At 32.5% G+C, this 11,650-nt stretch overlaps 1 protein-coding gene across 4 annotated transcripts in view; it reads left to right on the top strand.

The window, feature by feature from the left end:
* Nucleotides 1–594: 594 nt before the first annotated feature.
* Nucleotides 595–11,650, top strand: part of LOC111001176 (TLD domain-containing protein 2) — an 89,079-nt gene continuing 78,023 nt past the window's right edge. For 2 of the 4 annotated variants that reach the window (XM_022270934.2, XM_022270932.2), the window contains exons 1-2: nt 596–936; nt 8,202–8,387. In XM_022270934.2, the coding sequence (XP_022126626.2) occupies nt 8,251–8,387 (137 nt within the window). In that variant the 5' untranslated portion in view covers nt 596–936; nt 8,202–8,250. Of the gene's footprint in view, nt 937–2,179; nt 2,302–8,201; nt 8,388–11,650 lie in introns of those variants that run through there. The other 2 variants (XM_022270940.2, XM_022270933.2) reach the window with 2 other exon arrangements.

The following is an 11,650-nucleotide window of genomic DNA, read 5'->3' as shown; positions in this document are numbered from 1 at the left end:
GACCGCTGGTCGCCTTACTGGGCCTCCCCGGGGCTACCGTGGATCTCACAGGGTGGAGCTTGACCGCTAGCCGCGTAGCTGCCCGATACCACCAACAACGACACCGGGTCAAGTTGAGACAACTCCTTGACCCCACACCACGCGCGCTGCAGCCCCAATCAAAGCCTATATTGTGCACTCCCGTACCGCCCTGTATCAGCAGCGCGCAAACACATACACCATCTGAAGGGGGCATTTGCCCCGAACGGGCCTAAGCATTCTCCTCGCGAAGGAGAATGTAACATTAACCACGACGAGACAAGATCACTCTACTACAATGAGAGCGGAGAAGCAATGATAAATATTTAATTTAATTCATTCTTGTTCTAGGAATCTTAGTAACTTAGTTTAAAGAAATGTCTAAAGTTATAACAAAACAACCATCTTGCGATTGACAGAAAAGGGCAATCCTATCTGCTATAAAAATATAAATTATATTTAAACTAGCTAACTATTGATTTAAAAAATGACAATGACAATGACAATTGACTTTTTAAGTTGTTCAAACTCGAATGTAAAACTTGATGTGCGTTGTATTATGTATTGTCCGCTAGTTTCAATTTTATTGTTGCTTGTTGATCTATAAACTATAATTGATATTTTTCTCAAAACGAGTTTCCTACCTTACCTTGAATTTTGAATTTTTCTCTAAAGATAAAAATGTTAAAATTTTGACGCAGCTAATTTTTAAGGATTTTTATTACGACTGATATTAAAACATCTGCCTGTGTGTGTTAGTGTCGAAATAAAACGTAAAGGAATTTTTTGCCGGTTGAGTGGTATTAAAGTGAATGTTTTCCTGTAATTAGGCTTGTTAAAACTTAATATTTACAAGTGACTATGTGAGTTAGTATTAAGAATAACGTTTCTTGCAAGAGCAGCTTTGATCGCCGAAATGTAAGTACCTCTTCCATCTTTTCATCAATAAACTTCTTTGTTGTGGTGAGGGATGTGTCCTGCCACTGACCATATTGAGTTTTAAAGCTGATATCACTAAGCAGTTATACTTGTAAGTATTTTTAAATACAGTAACTTATTGTTTTAACCATATTAAAATAATAAGATTAGCTGAGGCACTTTTTAATTCATCAACACATAATCTTAAATTATTTGTAAGGTAAGTTGATTGTATATAATGACATACTTGGTTTTATTGATTACTTAATACATAAAAACATAATCCCTGACATCATTTTGTATAATGTGGTGTAAAACAAGATTTGTTTTAATTGTAATGTTAAGATATTTGAAGATTAATGATATTTTTTAAAATCTTAAGTACAATTTATTTTATGTCTGTCATTTGACAATAATTTTAATATTTTTCATATTTGTTCAATACCTTTGTGGGTAATACCAAAATCTTATTTAGATTTAGTTTATTTAACTATAAAAATTATGTTAATTCACCTTGTCAATGTATAATTTTGTAACAATAAATAGCTAAAATTACTGCCATATATAAAAACAAGTTAAAGCAAAATTAATATCATTGATATGAAAACAGATTTATGGATTATTTTGTTTTAAAGCTTTGGTTCTAGAACTTAGAAAGTTTTATCTACACATGTCATTAATTTTATTGATAACAACTACAATATTCAAACATGGGAATAATAACATTATATGATAAGTTATTTTTATATTGTTTGTATTACTTGATAACATTTAGTATTAATAACTATATATATATTATAATAATTATTGTTATTCATTTGGACTGAGAGAATTCTATTAATAAAACACATGTTACATACTACTTCTGACAGAAGGTATTTAATAAAAGGAAAAAAACATTACTTGTTCTACGAACTTGTTGAAGCATGAAGATTCTTGATTTGTTTTGTTCTTTGTAGTTAATCTGAAACCATTGTTCATATGCTATATTGTTTACAAGTTTTATGTAAGCAATATGAATATTATACTATAATCTATTAAAAACATTGATTAAGAATAATATTGCCAATTGTAAAACAAATGTATAGTTAAAAGTTGAAGTTACATTAGTAAGTAAGTAAAAAAATCTTTTTAGCATTTTCAAACCACATCTCCGTTTGATTAGATTCCCATACATTTGACATAGGTAAGCCGTCCATAGCAGTGATTGAGAGGGTGATAGAAAAAAGGGTGAGTGAGGTGCGTTGGGCGCCGTCGCCATGCGCCGCCCATTCGCTCCGCGCGATCTAGAACAGTTGCACGCTTCCACCCAGTGAAGTTGCCGTGTGTGACATGCTGCAAATCAACGCTTTCAAATGTTATTCGGTTCGTTGCAAATATGCATGGACCACATTAGATGCTTCTGCACGCCATTAATCATTAAACATGATCAAGAAATTGTCATTTCATTTCTGGTAGAATAAGTGTATCGGTAGAATCATTCGTGTTTCATCTATCACGTAGATAAATGAGTTAAATAAAATGTGAATATTATATTTAGTGTAATTTTAGTACTAATACTTTGTTACTTAATAGACGCGAAGAATGTTGGTTTCATTATGAGGTTTAAATAAATTGATCAATTTGTGCATAGTATAGCTATTTTAAAATTAAATATGTTTTATTTACTTAAATGTTTGGTTGTGACTTAAGTCGTTTAATCTAGAAATATATATTTCTGTATAAATCATGGCTAAATCATACTATTAACGCTTCATCTTATGTGTCTACTGTGATGAGATATGATATACAAGGTGCGGTTATTCAATTAAATGAACTAATAAAATCGTACGTAGATAACAACGTATTTGTAGAATGAATGTTAGTTACCGTTCACAGGAAATTAACATGTCGTTTGATGTAGGCTCAGACCCCGAAGCATACAGTTCTAACGAGCTTATATTGATAGCTCTTCCGTTCAGTGAGTTGTATTGTAAAATAGGCACTTTATTGCATTTAGAATTGCTTACAAGGTCTCTTTAACAGATACCATCAAGTATCATTTTCTGTCTTATATCTAGGGACGGTTGATCAAGCAACTAAATTTTTTCCAATTCAAACATAGTATATCTTTGCGCATTTTTTTAAAATAGTGTATTAATGTTTTGTGACAGGGTGTTGTAGCCATTTTACGTGAATATGTGTATTCAATTATAGATCTATAATATAATGGACCTGTTTTCCTTTTTGAAGCAAAGATTGCTCTATGGCTCGGGGGTCATGGTCTCAGGGGGCCACAAAATCCCCTCTACCTTTGGTTTCAATGGCATCACGTTATGTTATCAATATAATCCATTTGAGAATTAGTTACGTATTCGATAGTTGTAGATATATACCCAAAGGACACATCTAGGTTATGTAATAATGCTTTTCTGTTTGTTTCCCTCCACCACCACTACTAAGTATTGTCATCTCAATCATAAAATTCACGAAATAGAATAAGCGTTACAAATTATTACAAATTTTACATATCTTTTTGAAACTAATGAATGTAATTTGTAACTCAAATGTGTATTTTTGGTTTTTATTTTAACGTTTCTCTTAAAGCCAGTTTCTATTAAAGAATAATCGATGGTTCATATTCTTATCTATTAAGAATAATATTTAGAAGGTAAATGCAGCTGAGCAGCCGAATTAACTGCATCTTTGAGCAAACTGATGCTTTAGACACAAGTCTACTAGAATTTGCGTAATTGGGGGCTATTGTTTGTTGATATTTTTTAGAATGTGAAGCGCGTGCACAGAGCTCGTTGCCAAGGTTACAGGGTGGGTGCGATCAGCTGGGCTTACGTAAGGCTGAGGGGTGCGGGAGGGGTTACTACCCCGCAGGCGGAGGTTAGGGCCGATCGATAACTGCTCGCCTCTCCCTGTCGCTCTGCCTTCAATGTTTTCACTTCAGTTTTAATTGCAAATAATCCATTTGAAAAAATAACTCTTCATGTCCCTTAGTATTTTAATGTCGTTTAAATTCTTAATATCGAGTTTAAAGTTTAAAGCATATTTCAAAGAAAAGCTATTATACATATTTACATGTACAGTTAATTACGAGCACGTTGTTAGTAAATTAGTTATACCGGAAAGTGGCTAGGTTCGTGATTTGGCATATGTTCTACACTCAGTTCCGAGTACGGGTAAATTAATGTGCCACCTCATGACCTTTCTGACCCGGCGACTTCATGTTTGAACTATACAATAGTTCGTAGGAGGGCATTCAAGAAAGTTGCACGCGAGTTGCAACGTTGGCAGACAGAACAGTCGGACGTTGCGCAATATGAGAGTGTCTTTAAATAATTTCCATAAGCTCTTATGAATTAATTATTCGTAAGTTTAAATAGTATTTTCTAGTTTAAAAATAGTTCACTTTTCTATCATTAAGCTTTGGTGTTTTTTTTAACACGAGGATTAAAAAAGTCAAATTTCAGAATTAGGTTTCACTAAATCGATAAGTACTTCTTCTTCTGTATTGAAATCACATATGAATGCATGAAATATTTGCTCTTCGATCCTATAATTTCTTATGAAATATAAGACAAAATATTGAAATACAATTAACAAGCAACTCTGTGGCCGTGGCGTTGCTAGTTTACCGCAACACCCTGATAGCTGATACATCTTAGGTCGTACATAGGTTCCGTTTTATTAATCTAACTTATCGACTTGCAATCTAGAATAATTTGCATTTAGATTTCACCGTAAAGAAATTACTTCTACATCATCAAAAACCCCAGATGGTATATATCAATTAAATTAGTCGTTCTTTGTCTTATTAATATGTAATTTTATATAATGGTGTTATAGAACGCCTTCATAAAATTTGTCTTAGTTATTTTATAGAACGTTAGAACTTTTTAATTATTTAAGCAAAGCTTAGTGTTACCACATTATATAACTAATATTTCCTAGTAAAAATTGTAATAGATAGTATCAGTAGAGGCGTGGATTGCTATTTATTTAATTTTATTTAGGACGGGACTTAGTGCAATTGTAATTTTAAATGGAAAAGCGCAGACGTGACGTTCGCTTTTAGAGAATCGATTTGCTTAGCTGTCCGCTTCTTTTGTATGATTTTAATATTCACTTAATACCATTATTAACTAATACTTTTTGAATAAATTTAATATAATACAGACATGCGAATAGAATTGATACAACTGCACGATTAAATAATTTTTATCCAAATTCAATTCTAGTCAAATTTAAGAACTGCGTCTTCTTCTTATAGTGCCATCTCCTTGCGAAGGTTGGCGATTATAATGGCAAACTGGCCAATTTTGGATGCCGCTTTTCTAGCTTTCCTGGTGCTTTGACCAAACCATCGTCTCAAGTTTTCCAGCGTTTTTTAAGTTATTCAGCAGTTTGCTATTAATAGCTATGCCATGTTGAGATCTAGGGCTTCTGAAAATATTGCATCGGCATACAATCTAAATGGTGATAAAAACCAACCTTGTACACCCCTCTGAATCTCGATATAATATGAATGTTTCTGTTTACCCTTATATTAACACTTTGCTTCCAATATAGGTGATTAATGAAACAGCAATATTTATAATATAAGCCAATTCTCTGTAGTAGAATGATTAAAAAAAGAAAACATATTACGTGTTTAGCTTTATGGCCTAATTCGTAATGATTTAAAGTACTGGTAAAAAATCTAATGAACATAGTTCCGCTCTAAGTCTCTGTTCTGAATCTTACCCTACGTTTTGTCACGTTAATTTATTTTCAAAGTAGCGCAACAGTGATAAGACCTAATACTTAACAGCATATGCGGCCACTAATAGTGTGTTTACATTACATAACTATTTGTCATGAATACCTTACTTACTACCTATATAAAAATATTCGTTCCAGTACACATTTTCCTAGCTGTTATTTACAACTGAAATGAAAAGTATTCCCTGCCCTCAGATCCTATCTTCTGGAATCTAGAGCATAAATTATTTAATTATAGTAAACTTTATAATAATAAGACGGTACTCTTATAATATTTTCATATAACTCGATTTCATATGTAATGCGAGAATTGCACACGTTATATTTCTGTACTTTGACATGTATAATGATTTATACGCACATTTTATTTTCATAGAACAGGGGGCATAAGGGCAGGAGGCTCACCTGATGTTAAGTGATACGGCCGCCCATGGACACTCTCAATGCCAGTGAGCTCGCGAGTGCGGTGCCGGCCTTTTAAGAAAATTCGTTAACCTTTCGTTAAAGGAAATTTTAAGAAAAACTAGGTTATGAACAAAATATACAATAGGAAGGAGCATATATATATCCACTTGACTATATACAACGAAGAGCGGTTCGAATCCGATATACAGCCATGTGAATTATTTGTACATAACGCGTTATGAGATCATACAACGCACTTCCTATAACGCCAATTCATTCTGCCGTGTTATAGAGGGGTGTGTGTGACTAAAGGTTGACGTTCATAGTTCATACTGTGAATTTGCTATCTTTTGACAAAGCAAGTGTTTCTGATTCCACTGTAAATATTCATTTTGAGTAATATTCTCGGCAACCAGCCGCGAGACACAAATGCATAATTAATTTTCACGCGCTCCTGCTTTATTCGTCCCACGTCTCAAGGAAGTTATTACGTTATCCGATGCCTGTGTTTTTGATTATTATTTCCTTAGAAGCGTTTCATAGCTCTATAGAGACTTAAACAAAGATTATTTTATAATAAATCCAATCTCATACAACTAGTATAAAGTTCCGTTTAAAACGATTTTTTAAATACATTTTACAAAAGAATGTTGCAAGGCAAAGGTGATTAAAATAGTTTAAATTTTATTGAATTACTTATCTGTATGTGTTTGTTTTGAAATTAAGTAAGTATGAATGATTTAACCGCCTGCAGTGCTCGCAATACTCGTTTCAAAGAGATTGCTAATAAATATTGTAAGGAGTATATTTTCTTTTACCGAAGTAACGACTTTATTTAAAAATAAATATTTAGTTTAATATTTATTAACCCCAAAGGATTTTATAGGGTGTTATTTTTAGGATATACGGTATTGTTATGCCGATCTAGGTGAAGCGTCAAAGAGTTTAAGAAATTAAGAAGAAATAAACCTTGTAGGATTCTATCGGTTTTGTGTTCATTTGTTTTTTCAAACAGGCAAGGAGGTGATCAGCCTTCTGTGCCTAGTTATAACTTGTGTTCTTTCTTTATTACGACTGATATATACTGTAAATATAACAAAAAGAAATTTAAAGTTTCTTTTTCTTTTCTTTGAACATATTATAGATAATTCTTGAAATTTGGAATTTTTGCAGTCGTGTGTGCGTAATGTACCTAAGTGGTAAAAAAAAATATTTAGTAAAAAAGTACTTTTGCACTCTTCATAAAGCATTGTCATGTAGTGCACTTTTTGGCTTAAAACATTGTTTTTATTAATAGCGCATGTTAATATTTTGCTAAGCCTTATTTTAGCCCGATTTCCTGATGTAAAGGCTACAGAATATTAAGGGTCTGTTTCACAATGTATGGATAAAATACCAAATAACTGTACAACATAAATTATTCGGAAGATAAAAGTTCTAAATAGCGCTATCTGACAGTCGTGATACGCAACACTAACGTTTATCCTACCAATAAGTAATAAATAGCTTATTTGGAACTCATCCGGATATTGTGAAACAGACCCTTAGTATTATGCAGTTATGTCTAAGATATAGTGATGCTGAAGTCTTGTTTATAAAGAAAATACTAGTACAGTCAAAATCTGTTATAACGACATCGAAGGGACTTCTCATATTTGGTCGTAAAACTGATAGTCAAAGCAGCTGATGACGTTATTATTAAGAACCTAATACAATATAATTCAGTCGAGTAACCTTTGATTTCAAAGGTTTTCATTTCATTTTGGTCAGTATAACCGATATGTTGTTCTAAACGATGTCGTCGTAAACGATTTTGACTGATACGTATAAATATTTGTTTGTTGTGTTATTTGAAATGTTTATTTCTACTGCTGATTTATTAGAAATTCACTCAAATTAAATCAAATCACGTGAGTCGTGACTTGAAAATTATAATGAATAGTTATGTTACTTAAGTTGACAAACTTCTAAGGCGCGACAATAATTTGCACTGTGTCGTATTTGTGTTTCTATTATATAACTTTTAAAGAAATCCAATTTTTATTTTCGCTTCTGTGAGCTTTTTATACCGCTTCGCTTGTTTATTTACTGCTTTAATTGGTTTGCAGCGCGAGTTTTAGTGCTGGTGTGATGTTAATCTGTGGCTGCTAAGTGACGATGTCGTCCCCTGCGCGTGCGCCGGCACCGCCCATACCAGCCGGCGCGGGCACACTCCCCCCAGGGCCCGGCCCTTCCCGCCAACGATCCCTCAAGGACAGACTCAAAGAGGGAATAACTGGACCCTTTCATTGGCAGTAAGTAATGCTATTTCAGGCGAAGAGTTCGAGCTACACGTACGTTTGCATGACCTTGCTTTAAAATTGCAGCTCTTGTAGAAAACATGCACCTCACATAAATAGATCAGTTACATTATTTAGAAATGAACAATACTGATGTCGAATCTGAACCATTTTAAAGAAGGATTACATTTTTTACACTCCACATTTTTGTAGTATATTGTGCCATGAATAAATTCTGAATATTCATCTGACTCCTATATTCAGGTTACTGGAACTATAACACAAAAAAATATAAACATATATTTAATATGAAAACTTTAAAACTTCCGCATCTAATTTACACGTAGCCTACGCGGTAGGCAAGCGTGCAAATATTTAAGTTGGTAACATTTCCTATCTCTACCCCACACTGCCTAGAAAGGCTGTTATTAAATTTAATAATAGTGTCTTAGCTGAACATTATAATATGGCGCATTCTGCAGTGTTTTACGTGAAACAAGAACCCATATATTTTATGACATTAAAATTAAGTGTATATATAGCAATGCACATTGTCTTTACTAGAAGTAGTATCTCTAAGAAGCTGATAGGTTTTATTAAGCATGTCAATGATGGGTTTCCTAATCTCGTCATCAGTCACTAGTGGTATATTCGCTTCTATGCTGCGACTGTTTAATAAAACGGTTCGGTTAAAGACTGACATTGACAAGAAAATGTTTTAATTTTTTTTAAAGTTCGAAAATCATCAAATACGCTATAAGGAAGCTTACTTCATACTCAGAGAGATAATGTCGTTTGTTATTTTCATAGCAATGACTGAATGGTTCAATTATGCGCAAACATAACACGTACGACCAGAGGTGAGGAAGCTTCGCAATCATCATCCTAAACACGTTGCAAAGAACACATGACAATAATATATATCCTATATTATAGTCAGAAAATTCAAATTCAGTCGGAATGCCAAATTTTATTATGTGAAAAATCTATAAATTTTTTATTTATTTATTTATTAACACTTCGTTACATTACAATATAAAAATTTAACATAATTAAGTGAAAAGGAGGGTAACTGGCGGCCTTATCGCTTTCGAGCGATTTCTTTCAGGCAACCACTCTTACGTTATACTACACGTATTTTTTTCGCACACCCGTATAAGTTCCGTGATAAGATGTGGTGATCAAAATCTTTAAAAAAAAGAAAGAAACTAAATTTGTCTACCCCATTTAGTATAAAAAGGGGAATACTGTTTTACAATACTAAGACTAGGTGGCATATACAACGTTTTACTACAATAAAATGTATTTGGATCTGAAATTTAATCTAAATTTCTCTTTGTATAAATCTCATTATGATAAAATGGAGGACATAACATCTGAATATTGCAGTTTTCCATTAGCAAATTTACTTTCTAAGAAACTCGTTATCATATCTTTTCTTAGATAAGGTAATGCAGCCTTGACCGATATAAAATGTTTAGGCTCCCAGCATTAACATAGTAGGTATATCTTTCCTATTGTTTCTTTTGTCCCATCTGTTATACCACAAATGAGATACGGCTCGGTTGTAAAATAAAGTAGGCCTTTTATTACTCTCGACAGCAATCTTCTACACTTTTAAATACATTGTGATGAGTTTCTTAATTATATTTCTGCTTGTATTTTTTTTCCTGCATAATTATTCTTACTTAACAGTTATTACAATACGATAAAAGAACACTATCTGAACCGATTATATAACAATAAAAAATACAAATAATTTGACACCTACTCATCTTATAACTAATAATATAACAAGCACCTCTTATGAACTGTGAGAATTCTGTGAGAGTAGGTATATTAAGGTATCATTTAACCCACTTGTTACTAAAATGAAAATCAGTATTTGGATCTTTTTAGCTATTGTACACATCGGTCTTGTTTCGGCATAAGCACTATTTAACAGAAAGAGACGAAACTTTAGGTGGTATTTTAGTTATAGCACTACAATTAGATTGATTTGTTTTTAAAATTTATTAAATGGTCGATTGTTTTATGAAACGAAAAATTGATGAGCTAAAGATAATTTCATATTTTTACATAGTTACATACTTAATTACATAGTTACATACTTAATTACATAAATTACAAAAATCTACTACTACTTACTAAGTATATTAAGAAAATTCTTTGGTAAATAATTATTAGTAATAATAATTTTGATATGATCTTGATTTTATTGTATATATTGTAACTCCTATGTGTTTTAAGACTTTCTCAAATCTATCTAGTGTGGGCAGTTGCACAGAAGGGCCTAGTACTGGAACAATTTGGCACTATAATTTTGACATACTAAAATAGAAATGACATAGCCTAGTGGCCTTTCTTTCAGCCTATAAAGTTATTGAATATTATTGATAATCGTGACCAAGTCGAGTACACGAGGCCGTAGCATATTGAACATGTAAACACGCTGTCACGCGCGACCTGCGCTCACAAAGCCCTATTCTTTATCATCAACATACCGCGACCAAGTCGATTTTATGCTTACTATCTGTATCTATTTTCCCTTTCTATATTTACATATCAATGTAAGATGACACTCTGATTAGATAAACATTATTCGCGTTACTTCGTAGGTTGTGATAAAATTTTTAAAAGGAAGCTGGCTGCGTATTTTGGTCTTAATTTTTAGTTATGTTAACGTCTAAGTCACAATATATCTAAATGAAACTTTTGATTGAGCACAGTTTACTTAAAATGTTTACACATTTGCTATATGTTAACTAAAATATACGAACATATACTAAATAACATATGTATTTATTACTTTGAAGCAAACCCCAGTTGAACCTATTTTCCGATTAACTATTTTAATACTAAAATGAAGGTAGGAAGGTAGGATTCTAAAATAATAGAGCACATTACTCCATAATACGTCATAGTTTGACTGTAAGCTCTCAGGATTACATTCTCACTCACAAATAACATTGTTTACATTTACAAGTATTTTCACATTTCTCTGAAATGCGCGTTTCATTATAATGACATGGAAATTTTCATCTCTTATCTGTTTACAAATTTTCACTGACATAATCTAAATTCTTATTTTCAATTCTTTGTTTTAGTGTGTTCTTGTTTCCAATGGGAACACTTTGTTTTACAACCTTAATATATTAATTCTAATGTAGTTGTGTGGCTTTACGTTTCCGCTTCTTGTTATTTGATAAGAGGCCAGAAAGCCACCATAATGTTCACTTATTAAAAGCTTTTGTGTAAACCAATGTGACTTGTAGGCA

The sequence above is a fragment of the Pieris rapae genome, chromosome 12, assembly GCF_905147795.1.
Source record: "Pieris rapae chromosome 12, ilPieRapa1.1, whole genome shotgun sequence".
Taxonomy (NCBI): Eukaryota; Metazoa; Arthropoda; class Insecta; order Lepidoptera; family Pieridae; genus Pieris; species Pieris rapae.
This window is presented reverse-complemented; position numbering and strand designations above follow the sequence as displayed.